Source organism: Citrus clementina, unplaced genomic scaffold, assembly GCF_000493195.1.
Source record: "Citrus clementina cultivar Clemenules unplaced genomic scaffold, Citrus_clementina_v1.0 scaffold_4, whole genome shotgun sequence".
Classification (NCBI taxonomy): Eukaryota; Viridiplantae; Streptophyta; class Magnoliopsida; order Sapindales; family Rutaceae; genus Citrus; species Citrus x clementina.
Genome location: NW_006262274.1, coordinates 2,232,515 through 2,255,294, shown reverse-complemented (window position 1 = coordinate 2,255,294; position 22,780 = coordinate 2,232,515). Strand labels below are relative to the sequence as shown.

The following is a 22,780-nucleotide window of genomic DNA, read 5'->3' as shown; positions in this document are numbered from 1 at the left end:
TGGAGGGACTTAATATAAGATTTCTAGGTATCAAGCCCAAAACACTAGTCTTTTAAGTGGTGTGACATACCTCCTTATAAACCCAAGAATCTCCTTTTTACTAACCAATGTGAGGCACAACTCAACAAAAACTGTCTTTTTGAATCCGCCGTGAGAATTTGAGTAACTCTACTATTTCACATCTTTGAAATGCCAAACCTGCACTGTTAATTCCCGAAATGTTAAACCAGCAGTGTGAGCCTATGCAGAAATTGCAGCCTGACTATAATTCGTCCAAGAAAATTCACATCGACGATAAGCTAAGCTGCATCCATGTAAATGTAATCGTAGCAAAATTGAATAATCATCCCAGGAGAAAGCTATTAAACTGGAGTCAAACTTATGACTGACTCCATATCTCACAATAAGGAATACAATGCAAGATTAGTCGGAAAAAGCATGTGGGAACTGGAAAATAAATTGAACTATAAACTTTTTTGAAAGATAGTAGAAAGAGCAAACCAGTTTTACAGTTTGATTGATCGAATTAAAAACTTACTTTAACATCATTGCAATATGATGAAAATTTAACAGTCGTTTTCTCTTTTTGTCCCCTTTTCTTCCTACTTTGCTTTGTAAATCTACATTTTTTTTTCCCATTAATCTGCTGTTTGCTTTACTCTTCCAAGGCAATGGAAGAGCTTTTAACTATTCTTAATCTAATCATCCCAATCATTTTCCCAGCCATCTTTATCAGAAGACCTTGAAGTTGGGCCATTTGTGGATCCATTTTCCGGTTGATGTTTACTCAATGACTGCACTGCCTCTGTCTCATCCCATTTATCACCCCAATCTTGATCCCACACTTCCACTGTTTCCACATGACCAGCCGCAAGGGATTCTGGCTTCGCCATTTCAAGGTCCTGATACAGCACTCCATCAACGTGCCGCTTGCTTTTCCTGGACTTGCAGCAAGCCCATGTCACTCCAGCTATCAGAACTGTTAGAAATAGTAAGTATGCTCCATAGACAGGAGTTCCACGGGTGGCATAAAATGAAAAATGCTTTAAAAAGTCACTGTTTGATACCGAGCCCATGAGAAATACACATTCCCCATCTCCAGCATTTAATACTATCAATGGTCTTCCACCAATACTGGTCGAGATATTAATCTGAAACAACAGCAATGTAACTTAAACTGATCAAAAGTATAGCTTTAGAAGCAAAGTTCAGGTTCTTGAAAGGATCAGTTGGCTAACTATTTTTTTTATTCAACTTGAAATCTTGAAATCATTTTTCTGACCACACAGTCTGTTTTTATATTCACGCACTTTTTGCTCCATAAAAGAATCAGTTTCAGAGTATGTCACCACAAAAAGGAAGTGTCCAATTCCCCTCCTCCCCCCCCCCCCCCCCCCCCCCCAAAAAAAAGAAAAAAGAAAAAAGAGTATGGTGCAGAAGAATAAACAGCAGAGAGGCTCAGGAACAAAACCTTTTTGGTTCCTTGTTTGGGAATTTCTATATCTAACAATGAAGTCTTAGGATGTGAAATTGTAACATTGAGTTTCAGAGGGCTCTGTCCATCATTCTTGACAAATAGAAATGCTTCTCCGGGATCTACACAGGAAAAGATAGTTAAGTACTTTCCTCTAGAAAGCTAAGAATCAAATTGAAATGCTACCTCAGAATTTAGATGAAAACTAATATATCATTACATATTTGCTTCATTGTTAGCAAGCAAGTAGAAAACAAGAGTTGAGGAACATCAGTAGTGGCTCAGGCATAGCTTTAGAAAACCCAAGTTGACTTATATACAATTATAATACTTAAAATCAAAAAAACAAACACCTATTTTCCAGAGCATAATTCCATAGAACACAGCAATGGAAAGCAGGTTCTCATTGATCATCTTATTTCATTGTGAGAACCTTGAAGTCATACCAATGGATACCTAAGCTGTCATAGGTCCCAACATATATACTACTTTGATCTTTGGTTTATACACATGCAGTGTTTATCCAAAGTCCTGAATCCTAATTGTCCCAAGTTATACTAGAACAATATTCTCATACAAAACTGCAAAAGTCACACTGCGATGCCCACTCATATTGGAGAAGCCCATGTTCCTTGTATGAAGAACCATACCGCATGTTTTTACATCAGGCAGTCCCATAGGTACATGAATACATGATCAATACAACTAGCTCGCGCACACACACACAAACTCATTCATACATCAAATTTTGTCCAATTAATAAGTGCTTCCATCACAAAAATGAAATAATGAAAGCATACACTCGACATTATATTATTCCAATTAAGGAATCCATTGCCCCAAAAAAACGCTCATTTAAAACAAAAAGCATCCCATGAGAAACACTTGATGAGCACAAAGAAGACAATCCACCAAAACATTTAACTTACCAGTTGGTGAGAATTGAAGGCAACCAGTCAAGTTCCGGCGGTCGTGGCATCGACTGAGACACTTTTTCTCATCAACCCAGCCATAACTTGGTGCCGGCGCCGGTGAAACGTTTGGTGGCTCAGAAATCTACAATCACACACAAGAGACACGACAAATATAAGTTATGTGACAAAACAACCTTTCAGTTTTAATCAAAACACGACCTCTTTTTCACAACCAACGAACAAAACATATAAAACATGTTGTCAATACACCATATGATATACCTCTGAAGATCCAAGTGTTGCTAGTTTTCGAACCGAATGTGCTGCTGACACATATAGAACAAGTGTTATTAGAACGAAGAAAGATGGTGCAAGATTTAAATTTGGGTTCATTTTTGTGAAGAAAATTGCAAATGTTCAAGTGGGTTCGATTAGTTTCATGAAAATAAGAAGTCAAAGCCATGAATTGTTCAAGTCAATGTAAAAGTCTATGCAACTTCTTCCTCTTCTTCTTCCTTGTAACGTCCGTTCTTTTTTTTTTGTTTTTTTCCCATTCGTTACTTTCTAATTGGAGACTTGGACACGTGGCAAAGAAGGAGCAGTAAGCGTATGCCCATGTTTATTTTAGCATTATACTTGTATTTAGTAAAACTTTGAAGTAAACAATGAGGATTACTGATGATAAATGAAAATAATCCAATTAAGGTGGGCCGCGCAGCTGGATCCATTAATGTATTATATATATCCTACTGAAATCCAGAAAAGATACTAACATTTCAACAAAACTCTAAAAATAAAGCAATTTAAAAATAATTTTGTAAATTTAAAATCTCAATTTTCATAGATTTACAAAAGTATTAAACTTGTGATTTCTATAATAAGAAAAGAAGAGAAATTTTACGCAGTCATCTTTTCGTGTTTTTAGTGAAGTGTTCCAAATGTTTTCTATAAAAATAAAACAATTTCACTAATCTCATAACTTTTTTTCAACTCACATCTCTTAATCAAATATATAAACCTTTAATTATCTTCAGGTGCGGACGTCCGCATTTTTTTTAATACTGACACACTTTTAAACTGTGCAGTTTAAAAGAGTTAGTTATTAAATGAACTATAAAGCTATGCAGTTTTAAAGAGTTAAAAACTAATTCTCTTAAATCTTGCAATTTTAAAGTGCGTCCGCATGAAAAATAAATAAAGGCACCCGTATTAGAAAATGACTATATAAACTTTTATTAAAGCAATGTTTGTAGAGGAGGTGAAGAAGAAGAACACAAAATTTAGAACAAAAGTTAATTTATAATATTTTTGTTGAGGTTTTTTTTATAAAACATTAAGCGAAAAAGCAAAAATTATATAAATACAATAAGCCTTTAATAAATTAATAGCATTAGGATTGTCAAGAATTTATTAATTCAACAAATTTTAACATATTGATACATTAATAAATTATTAATTTATAAAGAAAGTTATTATTTTTAGAAATCATGATCACATTTATAGTGTTTATTTACCTTGATTTTAAGTAACATTTTTTTTCTGAAATCTATCTGAATTTGACTGAAATATCTAAATATGAATGTATGAATAACATTTTTGTCTTTTTATTGTTTAATATCTAAATATAAGTGGTGGCATATTGTCTATTTTTATATAAATAAAAAATATCTTAAACAAGATTATTTGACATTTATATTCATATAAGTCAATTTGAGAAAATGAATTAACTTGTAAAGTTTAGGAAATAAAATTATTTTTTTCTCTTCAAATGTAAATTTTTAAAAATTAAACATAAATTAAAAAATAACAATCAAATTTAAAAAAAGTTTGAAATTAATAAAATTTCAAACTTTAAACATTTATAATAAACAATCCCTTAGTACTTATTATATTTTATTTGAAATTTTGAATAGTAGTTAGTTGTCTTGCGTCTGTAGTAATTAGATTACTGTAAAAATTTTATTTTTCTACATTAAAGATGACATATAAAATTTGTCTTGTACTTGTTGAAAAATAATAATGTAGACTAAAATTTCGCATTACAAAAAGAGTTAGAGATGAAATTCAATTCAAAATTAACTTCAAAAAGCAACAAATAATTTTAAAACATATTTACAAAAGTTACATAACATATTATATAGATTTAGTTTTAATATAAGTAATTATTAATTAATATAATAAGTAGATTCTATAGGAAAATAGGATTTTCAAAAAATTATTGTCTTACAAATTTATGAAATTATTAATTTATTATAATGACCATAGTTTAGGACTGATAAAAATTATTATTTAATTAATATTATTAGTTTATTAAACATTAATTTATTGAACATCTACATAACTTTCAAAATTTGGCAATTTTCATAGTAAAAAAAAAAAAAACTGTAAAATTTTGGTAACTCGCGTGATGACTGATGACCAAACTCCAAAGCATAGGATTGATTTTGTGGTACCCACAAACTAAGCGTACTCACAAAGCAAAAGGTGTGAGGGCCCACACCTGATTCCTCGTCCTTGAACTTCCAAATAGTATTTGGTCCAATTGTCATTCTCTATCCAATTCAAAACGACACCGTTCCATTCTTAAAACCCCAGAAACTCTTCGCTCTTTCCGACTTTCCGTTCCATCTACGCCGTCGTTTTCTTGCTTCTGTGTGTTTCATCCCCAAATGTTAAAACCCTAAAAATCTCCACTCTCACCTAGAAATTCCCCAAATTATCCTCTCAAATCCGATTAATTCATCAATGTCGTCTGACGAAATCGCGCTAAACGGTCTGAATACTCAGCTCGTCTTTCAAGATGACCCCTTGCGGTCGTTCAATTGCCAGCAGCACCGGGTCGGAGATCCGGGTCCCAAGACTCGAGAACTCACCGGGTTCATCGACGACAAGATGTTCTCCGTCGACCGCGACCGCTATTTTCGACCTCAACCGACGATGTTCACCGAACACCACCCTGAACGTCGCGATCCACCGCAGGCTCGTGAGTGGAGCGGAAACGCCACTTCACCCAGCACTGACGAGTCGGACGGCGAAGACGACGATGTTGACGACGATGAAGACGACGATGACGTCGATGAAGCTGAAAAAAATAACAACCACAATAGTAATAGCAATGTTACGAATTGTAATAATAACAATAATAGTACGAACTGTGGTATTTTGACAGCAGGGGTTGAAAAAATGGGAAATGGGAAAGCGAAGAATCAACTGAATTTTGGTAATTAAATGCAAAGTATTATTTTTTGGTTGTTTGACTGTGGAAAGTCTGTATTTTTTCTTGGTTACATAGGTTTAATTTTTTAATATTGTTGTTTTATTCTTAAAAGGAAAGATTGGTAATGCCGGGCAAAATGTTAACAATGGTGCAATTGTTACGGTGGCGGAAGCAGATAGTGACGTGTATTACTCCCAGTATTTGCAGCAGGGGACTGAAGGTTCATCTGGGTCTGGGCAGAAAGAGTGTGTTGCAGTGGATAATGGGTGTGGTATTAGTGGGTCCGGGGACTCGCTAAGGGCAATTTTGTCTGATCCTGTCACGTAAGACCTTGTTGATTTTTATTTTAAATTTATACAATTCGTGTGTATTTGTTTTAGTTTTGATTACTGGTTGAGATACGTTGGGGTTGGAGAATTCTAATCATTTGATCAATTTGGTTAATGATCTTCACAACCACTTGTAATTTGTTTATTTTGCGAAACTAAAGATGCTGTCTTGACTTAGTGGTTTTAGATGTTAGTTTTTTGTTACTGAGATGACTTTCCAATGTGGCATGGCAATGTTGATCAACATTGCTTTTCAGCTCGCATTAGGAGCTTATCATGGAGGATATAATCTGAAAATGTTGGCTCTTGTGTGACTGGGAATTAGCTTTCTATTGCTGAAACAATTTTATTTTGTGGTTTTTTCTTTCTTAATAGATTTTTTTATTTAATAAGTATTTCCTGACATTATTAGTATTTTTTCATCTATCTTGCTTTTTCAAAATTCAGGGGAAATCTCATGGATGATGCAATGATATTACCTTGTGGACATTCTTTTGGAGCTGCTGGAGTGCAGCATGTTATTAGAATGGTGAGTTCTCAGTAAATGTATTCTTCCTTGCACATGCGGGCAAAACTCTGTCAATTATAACAGTTATGATCACAGCAAATTCAATACACCAGAATCTGAAAGAAAAGCCTTACTGCCTCGTAAGTGTAATTCGACTTGGGGGTTGGTACCCTTGATTTCTTAACATAAAACCAGTTTTGTTGCTACTGTGTGCATATTTAACATGATGCCTTGAGCCATGTTTTTCAGTCCCATATCCTGGGTGCATTTTCTTTCTTGATATGATTCTAACTTCTAGGATTTTTAAGTGCATTAAACTAACAAGTCTCTCAAAGGAAGTCATGAAAGTGACATCATCTTTGAACTAATAGAGTTCTTAATCCTCTGTTGAATTATTTCAGAAAGCATGCTATACCTGTTCACGGCCAGTTTTAGAAGACTCAATAGCTCCAAATCTCTGTGAGTAAATATTCTGTTATCATTGAAGAATATCATTATTCTCTTTGTTCAAGTTATATGTTAGGCAAATTATACTAGATATTGCTTAAACTGGAAAGTTGTCATCGAGGGGTAAGATATCAGTTTTATGCTTTGAAGGGATTGGAAGAGGGTTATGTCCCAAGTTTAGCTCAGACAAAGTATGTAATAAGTATAATCGTACTTATGCAGTACTTGCTATTATAACTTCTGCTTCTCTCTTCATTGTGGTACATTAAATACAGCTCTGCGAGCTGCTGTGCAAGCATTTCGACGGGAGGAAGAATTACAGTTTTATCGCACATGTAAAAGGAAGAGGGAGAAGTTTGACCAGGTTTGCAGTTTTATATTTTATTAAATAAATTATAATGTAGTCTAGAAGTGAGAGGTTTCACAAAGGAAAACAAGATTGACGGCTAAATTCATTTTTCTTTTAGGTGATTAAGATAATAATGTTACATGGTAGATGGAAGGAAATACTATTCTTCCTATTGTGATGTAATGCATTGCTGTCATCTTATTGTTGTCTTTTTAAGTATCCATTGTGGCATGTTCTGTTATTCTTTTTATTCTTTCTCATGCATTATGTCTTGGATGAGATAATTATGTTTTTTTTTCCTCTTTCCTTGTGTAGGACAAGGGTAGTTACGGTGATTCTACTGTTATGGATCCTCCAAGGGGTAGAGGTGTTCAATTTCCATTTGCTGTGACTGATAGGGTGATCATAAAGGTTTGTCTAGCTAAGTCCCAAGCTTTTGGATAATGTGTGTTAATATAAATGGTAATTAATAATTAGAGAAATAATGGAGCAGGGGAACAAAAGGACACCGCAGCGGTTTGTTGGACGCGAGGCTGTTGTGACTACACAATGCTTAAATGGATGGTTAGTTGTATTCTACTTACCATTTATGTTAATGAGTGATTTTATGGCTTGGCATGTTGTTGAGACTTAGTTTTTGCACCCTACTTGGTCTCTTTTTAGATGTTTGGCCAATGAATGTCACCTTGCCATCATCTTGTATATAGACAGAATTAATCAGCTTATCAATTTGCTTCAAGTATCAACACAAGACATATTTATTTATGGTCATGTCTTTTTTTCAGAATTCACTCGCCAACTTTGTTAGAAGCAAAATTTATTTCAATCATTAATCAGAGCATGTACACTTTGTTGTCTGTTTCCTTTTGTGCATAGTTAAGGAGATTTCATTCCTTGAAATCCTTAGAAAGTATCTCCCGGAAATAATTTTTAACACAAATCTCTTTAATAGGTATGTGGTGAAGACATTGGACAATGCAGAGAGTGTTAAATTGCAGTATCGCTCGCTTGCCAAAGTTTCGGATGATTCATCCTCAAAGCCAACCTCAAGCAAGATGGCACCAAACTGGCTGTAGACCTGCTGTAAAGAATCAGTTGTAACGGGATGAGATATTTTGTTGGAAAGATGTCTCATTTGGATTATATAACCTAACTTTGCTAGTCAAGTAGTCCTGTTAGTAATGTAGCTGCTGTATGCTTACCATTTGTAATATAAGCCTTTTGTAAATTATAGAAGTCCTCTCACAAGAGTAGAAAGATATTTGAGCATATAAAATCAATTTGCTTCAGCATGTGAATGGCTGTATTTGTATTTTGGTATGCTTGTGTACAAATACAAATATTATGTAATCTTTGCTTGTTAAATAGTATACGAATGGCACAAATTTGTTTGTTCATGTTAATGTGGGTGTTATCTAATATGATGGTGCATTTACCAGTTGATAATCAAAATGAACTCGAATGGAAAGAAAAATCAAAATAAATTATTTACTTAAATTTTAGGAATTGAAATCAGAATAGATTGTATTCCTATTGATCTGATTACTATGTCTAAGAATTGGAACAAATTATTTTAAGTTATTAAAATGCAATTAGTTAATAATTGTTATTTTTATTAATAATAATAATGAAAATAATAATAATAATTTTAACAATAATAATTATCATTATTATCATGATGATGATTATTATTAATATTAACTACAATTACAAGAATAAGAATAATAATTTAATAATATAACAATATTTTAATAATGAAATTATAAAGTTTGAGCAGAATAAAATGGTAATTAAAGGAATGAGAACTTGACTCCCAACTCTGAAAATCAAGTTCTCATTTCTTAATTTAAAAAACATGTGGAACTCATGTTTCATTCTCATTTTTCCTTCCATTTTAACAAGTAAAACATCATCAATTATTCATTCAAGATTATTATTTCCCAATCCCACATGTACACACACGATAAGAGTAACGGAATATGCCTGATTGCAAACTTCAGCTCATATTTTTTCATTTTTACAGGTCTATGAATGAAACAACCTTTCTACTAAACATAAACAGAAACAACATGATATAATCATTTTTGACATGAATGCTCCTGGAAATGAAATCTGATTCATTAGTTATTCAAGATGAAGCACAGAGAGTACATCAAAAACTATGAAACTGGTTAAATAAAATGATACAACCTTTCCAACTGAACATTCAAAAGTTCTACTAGTAAGTAGATATTGCTATTACACCAATGAATGCTAACAAAATAGCAAGATCTTATGCTAATCACTACTTTGTCAAATGCACAAAGAGTTTCTAGGCTAACGTAAGGGAGAGAAAATATAATCAGATGATCAGCAACAGGATACATTCTCCTTCGATGCTAGGAAATTGCATGTAGAGTAAATGGAAGCCGCAGCTGCCCTAACAGCCAGTTCCTTCTGTGAGCTATCCACTTTCCCTGAACTGCAAAATGAAACTATTATTATTACATGAACAAAATTCCTATGGTTCAATCCAATAATATATGCCCAACTTTAGCACTTGATATCAGCATGACTTGCTGTGTTAGTAGGAATCTATGCTCACATTTTGCCCCAAAAACACTTAATAACAACGTACCACTTTAGACTCTTCCAATATCCAAAACAATTGAATCCATTATGATAATATTATTTAACTCCACTGCCTTTTTTGGTATGTTCCAGATAGCATACATGTGATCAGAGGAAATGTTAACCCACTGATCAGGGATGTAATTTGGTGTTACATTATTTTTATTTAAGTTCTATAGTTCACTGAAGTAGTAGCAAAACTAATTCAATGGAGCTATAGAACAGCACAACCATGTGATGAACATTCCATAATTTTAGAGTTTAGCATCAGTTGGCTTACCAAGGGTACTGACAAAGGGAAGTTAAAACAACTTGATATAATAAGGAAGAATAAAAAATAAATAAATAAAATAAAGGCCAAGAAATGAAAGAGAAAACACATAGCAAGATCATTGAACATCAAAGCATCTGATGGTGGCTATACTAGTCAACGCAGTTGGTATAAAATCAGCCAGACACTGCTTACAACGAAGTTCAAAAAATAACATCTCCGTTCTTCACTTTTTTTTTTCCTCTTTTGTCAAGGACACTGCTTACAACCAAGATAAAACTCTCTATACCTCCACCATAAACTTGAAGTCATATATATTTCGATTGTCCTGTATCTTTTCAACTCATCAGGTAATATATTGTTTTCCATTTCTTGTGTATCTTACAAAAGTAAAATTTCCCTGGTTATATAGAATCTGAGGCCAGTAACTGAAGCACTGTATTGTAGTAATTAGAATAGTACTTGTACAGACAACTAGAAGAACAATACAATAGTCCAATAGCTTTACCTGAAGTCATGTTCTGATATTCCCGGATGTTGGAAACCATAACCTGCATTGATGTGGATATATTGCAGGCCTTGATCACAATGCAGTTGCATTTCTTTTACTTGGTTAAACCAGCTTTCCTAAAATTTAAATCCAAGAAGGAGATCAAAATTACACTGCATTTTTCAATGCATAATGGAGGACCGCGAATTTAATGATCAGTGACAATAAAATAGATAATGCAGAGTCAGAGGGAAGAGTGCAAATCATTTAGCAGCAATTTCATGTTCGTGTATGTAAAAAGAGTTCTTAGTGCTAATGAAAAGACTGGATAAGAGCTACCTTCTCCATTCACACAAAAGTAATTTTGACATCCACAATCAATTACGTCAAAAAACTGAAATCATATCCTTATTTTCAAGCAGACAAAAGAATCAGTTTGAGGGAAATTAAATACCCTTAGTCCCTTGACCCCAATCTTAGCTTATATCTTAGATGTGAAGGCCAAATGTCATGTCATAGAAAAAACAGCACGAATGCCATTTCTTAAAAGATAAATATGTAGCAAATACTTCTAATATACTCACAAGCTGCTTCTCCTCTTCAGTAAGTGCTTTATCCATCTGATTGAACAACGTGTTCCATCTTTCACGATGCATATGAGCGGCTGCAACACAATTATTTACAACGCTTGGATCGTTCTCTTGACCAGAGGAGAATTCTTTTGAAATTAAGAAAGGTAACTCTGTACTAATCACAGCCCGGACTCTCTTCTTGCTGCGATGCAATGCTGCAAGTACAAAGTAGAACATCAATGTTAGAACATACTGATCTGTCAAAAACATCCAATAACAATTTGAAGAAAAGAGCAATACCGGAAAGCCGTCCTTTGATATCCTGATGAAGAAGTTCCAACCATTGTGAAGCAACAGAAGCAGCTAAAATACCAAACATCACCATCAGTCAACATTCTTTCACTTATCATTGTTAAATCCTTAATAACTAAGACAGAGGTATGGTCCATTAGTTTTATTGGTTTACAATCAAGTTGCCTACTAATTTTTGCTAACTACTCATTTCTTAAAAGTACAATGATTTTACTGTACTTTATATTCTCTCCCACCATTAACTTATTTTGAAAAACTAACAGAGAGAAGGAAGTAAACATCTAAAAAGAAAGCGAAAGAAACTAGCTGACAGATGCTCAGGTGCTGACCTTTTGCAGACAGAGATGACGCACTGGGAAAGTTAGTTGATTCCTCATTAGATAATGTGCAAGCATATTCTGAAGCCTTATTTGATGATGACAACTTCAGTGCTAGTGCATCATCTTCACAGTCTACCATGCTTGAGTCACCATCTGCACTTTTTCCCTCTGAAATTGAAGGATGAGATTTGTTTAGTGCCATTGAGGACCCACTTGTCTGCATGCTGAAACATAGAGTATTTGACGGCCTATCTTCATAAGAGTGGATGAGCCGATGTATTCCTGAATCACTCATATTTGCTGGGGCCATGAAGTTATCAGTATCTTTACTTCCACTTCTTAGATAGCTAGACTGATTGCTTTCAGAGAGACTCTTTTCACGTTTTTCAGACTTTACTATGGCCTCTATAATGGAATATACCTGTTTCCTATTTCGTACATTGTTAATAATCCCAGGATTCAATTCATTAAGCAATCCGCTTGGAGCAGCAATCTTGGTGAACCTGTCAACATTTTCCCTCTTTGCGAGCTCCATCCTTTTCTTTTGTGCATCATTTTTACTTTTCCTCCCACGTTGCTTTGGCACTGGTGGCATCCCTCCTTGAGAAGAGAGAAAACTATTTTGCACAGATATGCCTCCATTAGAAGATGCGAGGAAACTATTTTGCACTGATATGCCTCCATGAGAAGATGAGAGGAAACCATTTTGCTTCATCTCCTTCCAAAGTCTCATGGAATCTTTTTCCTCAAGTGATCCGGTGGAACTCGCACACTCAGAAGCATCTCTCATATTCAAATGCTTACGATTTTTGCAAGGATGAAATGAGTATTGGTTAACTGAGCTAGCAACATCTTCTGCATTAAGATCCAAGCCAATACGAATTGTGGATGCACAATTATTATCAGGTTCCCTACTGTGCTTCCCATGTAAAGATGACAGCTTATCAGAATTCTCAACACATTTAGGACTGGCTTCACAGTCTGTTCTATTAGCAATGCAATCATCAGAAGTGAGATCTAGTGGTCCAGGGGCAACATCTACGACAACTTGTGATGTACTTTTTCCCGTTCTTTCCACTTGAGAAGCCTCCAAATCCAAGGTTAAAGGCACCTCAGTAACTTGAGACATTTCTTCTCCATCAGACCGAAATTTATCATTAGGTTCCTTGTTTTTCAATGATTTAGAATGATGGGAATTGATTTCTGTGGCATAGATGCAAGAACAAACAAATTTGCACATCAAATACTGACCTATTGCAGACACCAATTGCTGTGAAAAAAAAACAAGTCTCTAAGATTGATGCGAGCAACCCAGATAAGTTCCCAACACTTGACATGTGAGTTCAAAATACAATATAGTTTCTAGGCAACTATATGCACACATATCTGAATTCAAAGATTTAAATTCATTAGAAAGAGAGATAATTACTAAACAACAAGTTAAAATAAAAACACATCTGAATTAAAATTTAAATCTGTGGAGTTGCTTAGAAGTCATTAAAATCTAAAAGATAAAAAATTGGAACTTTTACAGGAATTACCTTCAGATTGAATCACATCATCAAGATCTCTCATTTTAACACGTTTTCGAGCAACTTCGTGTTTCTCTCCTAATTCATCACTGCTCCGCTTCTCGCCACCTCCTGAAAAAAACACACGAGTAATATCAGAAAATGTTCATTAAAAACAAATAAAAACATAAATGCTCTCAAATGCAACCAATTATAATAAAAATATAACCTTTGTATCGGATCTGGGTACCAATGAAGATTGACCCAAAACACCCGCCAAATCGCCAGGATTCTCCATCAAATCAAAACGCCCACCTCAAATTCAAGATTATGCGCCGACCCTTTTCTTAAAAATCAAGAAATTCGATTTATGGGTCGGTCAAAGAATTGAAAAAGATTGAAGAAGCATGGGGTTTCTTCAAATGGGTAGGTTTAAAAAACTTTGTTCTTCACAAGAAATGAAAGTTTTAAGGTTGAAGATAACATTGAAATGGGTTATTGAGTTAGGGTTTGAACTTTGAACTTTGACGTGGGTGTTGGGAGATCTGCTTGTGTTATTAAAAATTTTGATTTGAATTAAAACAAGAAGCGCGCATTCGAAGGTTGTCTCCAAGTTTCGTACTTATATCGTTTGTTCGTTTTTTTCAGGTTAATAACATTAAGGTTCCTATTTGTTTTTGTTTCTTCCATTAATGACATAGTTTCTCTATTTCTACTAAATAGGTCCTCTTCTCTATGAAATGACTAAAAGACTAAAAATACAACTACTTTTAGCCTTTAGGTGCAACTTGCTTTCCAATGGGATGAGGATACATTGGGCATTTCAAAATAAAAGTTGGACCTATTTATTATAGATATAAGGAATATGTGTTTTTTCTGTAATAATATAAACATTAAGGTATCTAAATGTTATTATTCAGTAATTCTAGTTGGAGTTCGGCAGCATGGGCTTGTTTTAGTTCGAGTTTTCAAATTCAAACAAGAGGTTAGAGCGATGGTCTTTGGAGGGAGATTTAGGTTTAAAAAGTTGTCACGCTTTCTCAAAATTTATTCATGCCATTTGCTATTTATTTTTTTCTTCAAGTAAATATACATAGCCTATATAAGATAAATAAATACATACATAGCCCAAAATATTTTTAACTTTTTTTTTTAACTTGGGTAAAGAATATTTGTTAATCAAATCCACCAATTTGATCTTCTTGCTTATAAATCTAACGCAATCAATTTCAATTATTGCAGCCAATTGTTGAATTGAATTGACATTGAACATTGCTATTAGTGGAAACTCATATAAATCCTTGAAATTTTTATTTTTTGAACGTACACCCCTAAATTTTCATACCTATATCATATTTGTACAAGACTCAAGGACAAAAATTTTCTGTTTTTGTTTCGAATTAAGATAGACAATCTTAACAAGTACAAATGAAACAATATCATAATGTGTAATTATATTTATCTATCTAAAACAAATGTTTAAAAACCACTCGATTAACCCTTGAAAATAAATACATTTGTACAAACTTCATCATCAGGATAGTATTTATAATATTGTTGACCTTTAATTTTAAGTTCATCTTATCGTTATTCTTTTTTCTTTTTGAAATTTTGACTTTTTATTTTTATTTTTATTTTTTACCAAAGATTTTCTTTTTAACTAACTCATGTTTCTATATATGAATTGAACAACCCAATTTATTTGAGAGGATACTCAACACCTACGCTTTTATGAGGACTTAAACTCGCATCACCCATATTGAGTGTAATATCCAAATGCGAGAGTTGTCAAAATATCACATCATCTGGTTTCAAACAGTTATTGGAATATATTTATAGATTCAACTATCAAACAATATGAGACATTTTGAGTATATCTAAAAGCAAAATCGTATGACACCTGCCCGAGAAGCATAATATCATACCACGTAGGAGCAAATCGTTTCGGATGCTATTTGAGTTGGACTTGGACCTACATCACGATATGGGTTGGAAAGCCCACAGTCTAGGCTAGAGATAATGTTTATGGGCTGTGTCTGTGATCCGTCTGGTCCTAGTGACGCCGGGTGTAGATCAGCAATGGTATTACTGTCTATCTCATTCCACTTGTCATAATCAATTATCTCCATGGGTCTTTCTCCAATAGCTGCTAAGCAATTATTTTTTCTCAGAATTGCCCTCATATTCATTTTCCATAACGAGAAATTATTCCCATTGAACTTCTCAATTTCATACTTCGCCGCCATTTTGTTGATAAATATCATACACAAGCTAGTGTACCACCCTTGAATAGTTGTGAGTGTGTGAGAATGCACACCAAGAAAGTTCCCAGAAAAGACTGGAGGGGTTACAATGGTTCCACTTAAAACCCAAACTTCTTAGGCTCTTATCGCTTTTCTGACAGAACTTTCATAGACATGTACAAAATCACACAGTTGCTCTACTCACACCACTACTCCCTGCTTTGCACCATAAAATTCTTGGATCGCTCCCACCGTTTCTCGTGAACAGTACAATATATATGAACAGTGTCGTATACGTGAACAATGCCGTATACGTGAACAGTACCCCTTACGTGAATAGTACCCGACTCCAAAAATTCAACCAATAGCTTTGATACCACTATTAATAAATTGATAGGTGTAGCAGACGCGCAACTAAATTGAAATTGAGAAATAATGAGACACAAAATCACACAGGGACACAAGAAATTACGTGGTTCAGCTTTTAACATACGTCCACGGGCGAAGACAGAAATAAAATATTTTACTAATGAAAAGGAGTTACAAATATTGAGTATTTTAGCTCACTACCCAAAATCTCAATACACCCAAACTCTCAAATTACTAAACTCTTAAAATCACTCTCCAAATAAAGAAAAAGAACTGAAGAACTCAATGCACAAAATGAGGGAAACGCCCTTCCTTATATAGCTAAAATTCAGCTATTGTGCATTTTATTATTTTATTATTTATTTTTATTTTATTTTATTCTTTACGCGGGCCGTCGCTTTGTCTTTTGTTTCTTCTTCTTTTTCTTCTTTCTTCTTTCTTCTTTCTCTTTCTTTCTTCTTTCTTTCTTCTTTTTCTTCTTCCTCTTTTGTTTTCTTTCTTCTTTTCCTATGCCCTTTTCGATGGGGCATTGGCAAGTTAAAGGTGGAGTAGCATGCAATTTTTTTTGTAAAAATATTTGTTTCGGCTATAATAATAATATACTTTAGGGCTTTTTTAGTAATAAAAAATTAAATTAAAGAATGAGTCTAATGAGCATTTTGGAGAGTTCGAATAGCTCACACTTATAAAATTTATTCTATGAGTTGCAGCAAGAAGATAAGTTTGGTTTCTTAAGGAAGTTAGTGGTGTGATAGGAGCACTACTTCCAATATATGAGAGGACTTAGAAGCATCGGTTAACAATGATCCGAGCCCATAATTAAAAAAGAAATATTTGGTGAAGGAAAAAATTTTGGTGTTCCTTTTCCTTTTACTCACTGATATATACATAATTCAACTAATTATAATATTATATATATATAAATAATAACATAAAATATTAATGTAATTTAAATATATTAATATAATATAATATTTAATTTAAATTAATTAAAAAATAATACAATACAATATAGCACCAAACATTATATAATATTATTATAATATAATATATTAATATTAAAATAATATAATATAATACAATACAATATATCAAATACACCCTTATATTAAAGATATTTTGGATGAAAGCCGTACCACAAACGATCCACAACGCGGATACAACAACCGACTAGTTAAAATTCTATCCCCATTGTCCTATTCATTACACATGGAGCTTCTAGGGTTGTCCTCCTCCTTGCTCATCCTTCTAGCTATTCTTCTCTCTGCCTTCACTTTGCTGAAACTAGAGAAGAAATCAGAAACCAATAACAGAATCTCAAATCTACCACCAGGACCATGGAAATTACCTGTAATAGGAAATTTGCACCAGCTGGCTGGCTCCCTCCCCCATCATGGACTACGCGACCTGTCCAAGAAATACGGACCACTTATGCTTCTACAACTCGGGCAAGTTCCAACCGTTATTGTATCTTCCCCTGAAGTTGCCAATGAAGTTATGAAAGCCCATGATGTTATCTTTGCATCCAGGCCTCATTTTCCTGCAGCACAAATCATGTCTTATAATTATCGTGATATAATTTTATCACCATATAGTGACTCTTGGAAACAACTGCGAAAAATCTGTGTGTCTGAGATTTTGAGCGCCAAAAGAGTCCAATCTTTCCAATCAGTAAGAGAAGCAGAGGTATCTTATCTCATTAATTGGATTTCTTCAAAAGCTGGATCCGTTGTTAACTTAACTGAGAACGTTTACTCATTAATGTACGGTATCACTTCAAGGGCGGCCTTTGGATACAGATCCAGAGACCAAGAAGCATTTGTCTCAGTTATAGAGGAAGCAACAAAAGTGATCTCAGGTTTTAATATTGCAGATATTTTTCCTTCCATTGGATTGGTTCAGTGGCTTACTGGAAACAAGTCTCAGGTGGAGAAGCTGCATCAAGAAGCTGACAGAATAGTTGAAAACATTATCAATGAACATAAGAAGCGGAAGGAAACATTGAAGAATTGCAAGACTGGTGATGATGAAGATCTGGTTGATGTTCTGTTGAAAATTCAAGGGCTCGGAAATTATGGTTCTTCCTTGACTACAGACAACATCAAAGCAGTAATCTCTGTGAGTAACCATACATTTAATATCATCAATTCAATTTTTTTTTTCCGTTATGTTGTTTCTTTTAATGTTAGCCTAGTGTTATGTGATAGGATGAATGAGACCATATAACTGTCTGCGAAAACTCATTTACATAAACACCGTTTCAGGACATTTTTGGTGCTGGGAGTGAAACATCTGCCACCACTGTGGATTGGGCAATGTGTGAAATGATAAAAAATCCAAGAGTTATAAAAAAAGCAGAAGCTGAGGCGAGGGAAGTGTTTAATAGAAGGGGGAAAGTCGACGAAACGGGCATTAAAGAAATGATGTACATGAAGCTAGTTGTTAAAGAGACATTGAGACTACATCCTCCTGGTCCTTTGTTATTGCCAAGAGAATGTGGAGAGCGATGTAAGATTAATGGATTTGACATACCTGTGAAAGCTAAAGTCATTGTTAATGCATGGTCGATTGGAAGAGATCCCAAGTACTGGACCGAACCTGAGAGCTTTATTCCAGAGAGGTTCCTCGATTATTCTGTTGACTACAAGGGGACTAATTTTGCGTACATCCCATTTGGTGCTGGTAGGAGGATCTGCCCTGGAACGTCATTTGGTCTGGCCAGCATGGAGCTTACACTCGCGATGTTATTATACCATTTCGAATGGAAACTACCAAATGGAATGAAGCATGAGGATTTGGACATGACTGAGGCCTTTGGCGCAACAGTAAGAAGAAAACAAGATTTGTGTATGATTCCTATTCCACACCATCCTTCATCTATTGCATAAGAAACTAAAGAATAACTTTTGTAAAAGAGGAGTGCTTCAGAGTGGCTGCATGAGCAGAACCATAGAAAGGTATTTTGTTTTCAATCATTTATTGGAGAGAGTTATTATGTGAGATTATGGCTCAGGTTTCAGCAAAGACTAATCTATATGAGGTTGAAAGCTTATCCCTAAAATCATCTTCCGTCATTGTTATTTGTCAAAGCTTGGGCTTATTCTGCTAGAGCTATAGCAGAAATTAAATAATACTTAATGCAACTTCCTGCAGCAAGTAGTATGTAGCACATAAAATGAGTTGAAGTTCATCTTTAATTCTTTTTTAATGTTAGAAATCATATCCTCCTTTTATGTTCATGCTACAGAGAAACAGAATACTAATTATTTTTATGAAATGTCTTAGATTGATATGTGTTAGTGTTAATACCAACGCCCAATATTCGGCTGTAACTGGTGGTACTGGAGTGCCATTTTAACAAGAAAGCAAAACCAAAGGTTCGGAAGATGAAAGCTGACTAATTTGAGCTAGATTTTCATGAATCGTAAGTAAATAATGACATTCCTATGTTAGCGTACCAGCAAATGAAGTTGGAAAAATCCTTGTAATTGTCTTCAAAGGTTCTGATATATAAAAACTCCTAAACCGTTGATTAAAAATCTTTTATTGAATTGTTCTCCGTCTGCAACTTTTATGCATAATTGTATGGACATAAAACAAATTTTCTGTAAACAAAAAAGCTTCGGCTGCATGATTAATTTCCCCAAAAAATATAAGGAATTTTTTACTTGGTAAGAAAGAATAACTAAGTATTGCTGCATGCATAAAATGCCCTCTGTTTTGTGCAGTTGAGGCAAGCTTTTCAAAATGAACCAGTTCTATTGCCTATAAGGGGACTAAATTTGAATAAATCCCATATGGGGCTAGTGAGAGGATATGCAGCCCCGGAATGTTATCTGATCTTGCCACTGTTGAGCTTCCACCTGCAATGCTGCTGTACCATTTTGACTTGGAACCTTGAGCAATTTATTTGAACTTCAACGAGTCCTTTGATATGATAGTCCGGAGAAAAGATGATCTGCACTAAATCCGATTTCCTTGTCATCATTTATAACAAGGAAAATTGATACATATAATCAATATTAAACAATATCAAACTCTAATAATACTGGAGGACAATACCACAGGTAAGATATCTTATAAGATATTTCATTGAATAATCTTGTGTTAATCTGTCCTCTGCTTTCTCCTCTGTTCCTGGAGGAGGGACTAGCCATGTGGTAACTATAGCAGGTCCACTTGCATGTTCAAACGCCATGGTTGACAAACTCAATTGAGTAGTATAAGATTATTCTACTTGCAAGTTAATGTTTAGAACTTGATTTTCTTTCCTCTTGTATTACCTCCCAAAAGCGTTACAGAAAGTGTTTCAAAGATACTTGCTTTTAGAAATTAATTAATTTTGTTTAATTATTTTAACTATTTAGCTGGCTTTTCTTTCCAATCGCTAGAAGAGCGTTTTGTTTATTATCTTTTGTGTTTGTATGTTCCCCAGAGGCTTTTAAATGGAGAGGATATAAATTCGTTACCTTAGTTATTAATTCATATTGTACTGAGATTAATTGGAGAGCTATTATATATTTTAGTGCATCTGCAATGTGTTTAATTGGAAAGTAATTTTACTGAAATGGCATAACCGAGGGCTAAGTCGAGACACCTGATCAGTTTGACTTATGCTTTATGAAAGTTTCATGAAAGAAAGGCTTAGTTTGTGCAGTTTTCTTCCGTCTTGCTAATTGTTGAATAGTTGTATCTTGTTCTTTCAACTGATTTCCAGGCAGACACTGAATGTGCGTCATCATTGACAAATGAAAATATTTGTTGCACAGTTAGATCTTGAAACAATGGAGTAGAAAAGGAAAGCACTTACCTGTGGGAAGCTTTCCATGTCCTCTTGTAGAAACTGTTGTTTGAATTGCATTTGTTCTTTGATGTTGTGTTCTTAAATGCATTATGCCTTAATGTATTCCTATCTCTCGTTAGGTTAGGGCCGGGGGCCTGGTTGCTAGCTCTAGAGACTCTAAAAACTGAACAAACACCTTTAGTTTTGGGAAGTCTTTTTACCAAGCAAATCACATCAAGTAAGTGAGATGGAAACTTGTCTTGAAACTTGAACAACCTTCTGGAAGTTCCTTGCCTTTTGCTCCAGGGCCATACATTTCTTTGTTAAATTTTATTACCATTAAAATGGGAAAAGTGGGTGACAATTGGGCGAGGGGCTGGCAAGTCCTTATAGCTGCCACTTCATGTGCTGGCTTGCTTTGGAATTGTAGGGATCAACACTGTAATGGCCTTTACTTTCCTGATTACAGGTTCATTGTTCATTGAAAAGCTTTTTCATGTAAATGTCAGTGAACAATCTGACTATTGAGGGTCTTCCACTTCCTTTTGATAATTGAATGTTTGTTATTGATGTTGATTACCTTTTTGGGGACAAAAAATGAGACTGCTTCTTTCAGCTATGCTGTGCTTGTAGAGAAGGTAGTCTACCTTGCATAACTTAAGGTGACTTGGATTTTATTATTCTTTACTATGGAGTGGGTCTTAGTTCTTTGTGCATTTTTTATCATCACAGAAAAACTTACCAATTTCAATTAGCTATTCTATTCCCTTAAAAAAGGTCAGCTATTTTGTTTTGTTTCGTTTGCTTATCACTGCACGCACAATAAATGTAAAAGAAAATATTTACTAACTAAAAGGGTTGATTAGCAAATAAGAAGAATTAGTTTCCTGATTTATCATTGGGCACGTATAGCTGCTTTTTCAAACGGCACCAAAATCCTTCCGACCAATGATAAAGATTCTTTATTTAGTTTCCTGATTCTAAATAAAGATTATTATTTAGAATGATTCTGTGTATAGCTGCTTTTTCAAACGGCACCAAAATCCTTCCGACCAAAAATGATTCTTGTTTTGAACAGTAACCTCACCATTATCACCACTAGCAACTTCACCACTGCACATAATGTCTCACTATTGCCACTACAGTGTGTATGCTCTCACTTGCAGCCACCACCACTCTCACTGAACTTAAAGTCTATAGATCCACTCATCTGACTAACTTTTTTTATCACCATTGTCGGGATATAATTTCAAGTCGTCGAGTTGTTTAATATCAGTATTGGAGTCGTTGAGTTGCTCTAGCAGTTGTTGCATTGAGATTTCGATGACCTAGGACGAGTAAAACGCTGGGGGATATAAACCAGGGCAACAAGTGCCAAACATACAACGATGCCAGGCTAGGTTAGTTCCTTAAAATTTCTCTCGTGCTTAAGTAGTTTTAATAGGTAAAATTTTTCTCTCTTTTCGATTTTTTGTGATGGTTGATAGAGGTCACTAGGGGTGGGCATTTTACCCGATCTGACCCGACTCGACCCGATAAATTTCGGGTTCGGGTCGGGATCGAAACCCGATCGGTTTGAAATTTACAAACCCGATCGGGTTGTGATCGGTTCGGGTCAAACTTGACCCGATCTGAATACCCGATCGGGTTGTGATCGGTTCGGGTCAAACCCGACCCGATCCAAATACCCGATCGGGTTCTTAAAAAAAAAAAAAAAAAACGCACTGACCCGAATTGACCTGATTTCAACTGACCCTATTTCAACCGACCCGAATTGACCCGAACTGACCCAAATTGACCCGAATTGACCCGAACTGACCCAAATTGACCCGAATTGACCCGAACTAGCCCAAATTGACCCGAACTCAATCCTACCCATTTTAAATCCAACCCGATCCAACCCGAACATAACCCGAATTAATGACCCGAACCGAACCTAACCGCAGTATGGTCGTTTCGGCCCAATGCCGCTAACCTTAACCCTGACTCACGGGATAGACCCGTGTTTAGCCTAAGAGTAGATTGTGCATTATCCCGTGATGCGATTGCGACTTAGAAAAC

The 22,780-nt window shown here is 34.8% G+C and overlaps 4 protein-coding genes across 4 annotated transcripts; 2 read left to right on the top strand and 2 right to left on the bottom strand.

Annotated features, from left to right (window-relative positions):
* Nucleotides 1-448: 448 nt before the first annotated feature.
* LOC18043922 lies at nucleotides 449-2,892 on the bottom strand. The gene is made up of 4 exons (XM_006435865.2): nucleotides 2,671-2,892; nucleotides 2,404-2,530; nucleotides 1,472-1,596; nucleotides 449-1,151 (listed from the first exon to the last, which is right to left on the bottom strand). The coding sequence occupies exons 1-4, from the start codon at nucleotides 2,779-2,781 to the stop codon at nucleotides 699-701; spliced, it is 816 nt and encodes a 271-aa protein (XP_006435928.1). The 5' UTR covers nucleotides 2,782-2,892; the 3' UTR covers nucleotides 449-698.
* Nucleotides 2,893-4,914: 2,022 nt separating this feature from the next.
* On the top strand, nucleotides 4,915-8,614 carry LOC18043921 (U-box domain-containing protein 62). Its single transcript, XM_006435864.2, has 8 exons — nucleotides 4,915-5,608; nucleotides 5,718-5,928; nucleotides 6,382-6,463; nucleotides 6,844-6,901; nucleotides 7,165-7,253; nucleotides 7,554-7,649; nucleotides 7,732-7,802; nucleotides 8,191-8,614. Exons 1-8 carry the CDS (start codon nucleotides 5,134-5,136, stop codon nucleotides 8,312-8,314), a joined length of 1,206 nt encoding a protein of 401 aa, XP_006435927.1. The 5' UTR covers nucleotides 4,915-5,133; the 3' UTR covers nucleotides 8,315-8,614.
* A 729-nt stretch (nucleotides 8,615-9,343) lies between these two features.
* On the bottom strand, nucleotides 9,344-15,570 carry LOC18043920. Its single transcript, XM_024185578.1, has 7 exons — nucleotides 15,297-15,570; nucleotides 13,355-13,456; nucleotides 11,823-13,016; nucleotides 11,482-11,544; nucleotides 11,194-11,396; nucleotides 10,628-10,746; nucleotides 9,344-9,699 (listed from the first exon to the last, which is right to left on the bottom strand). Exons 1-7 carry the CDS (start codon nucleotides 15,568-15,570, stop codon nucleotides 9,588-9,590), a joined length of 2,067 nt encoding a protein of 688 aa, XP_024041346.1. The 3' UTR covers nucleotides 9,344-9,587.
* A 1,524-nt stretch (nucleotides 15,571-17,094) lies between these two features.
* LOC18043919 (cytochrome P450 71D11) lies at nucleotides 17,095-19,175 on the top strand. The gene is made up of 2 exons (XM_006435862.2): nucleotides 17,095-18,054; nucleotides 18,201-19,175. The coding sequence occupies exons 1-2, from the start codon at nucleotides 17,146-17,148 to the stop codon at nucleotides 18,822-18,824; spliced, it is 1,533 nt and encodes a 510-aa protein (XP_006435925.1). The 5' UTR covers nucleotides 17,095-17,145; the 3' UTR covers nucleotides 18,825-19,175.
* The last annotated feature ends 3,605 nt before the right edge of the window (nucleotides 19,176-22,780 follow it).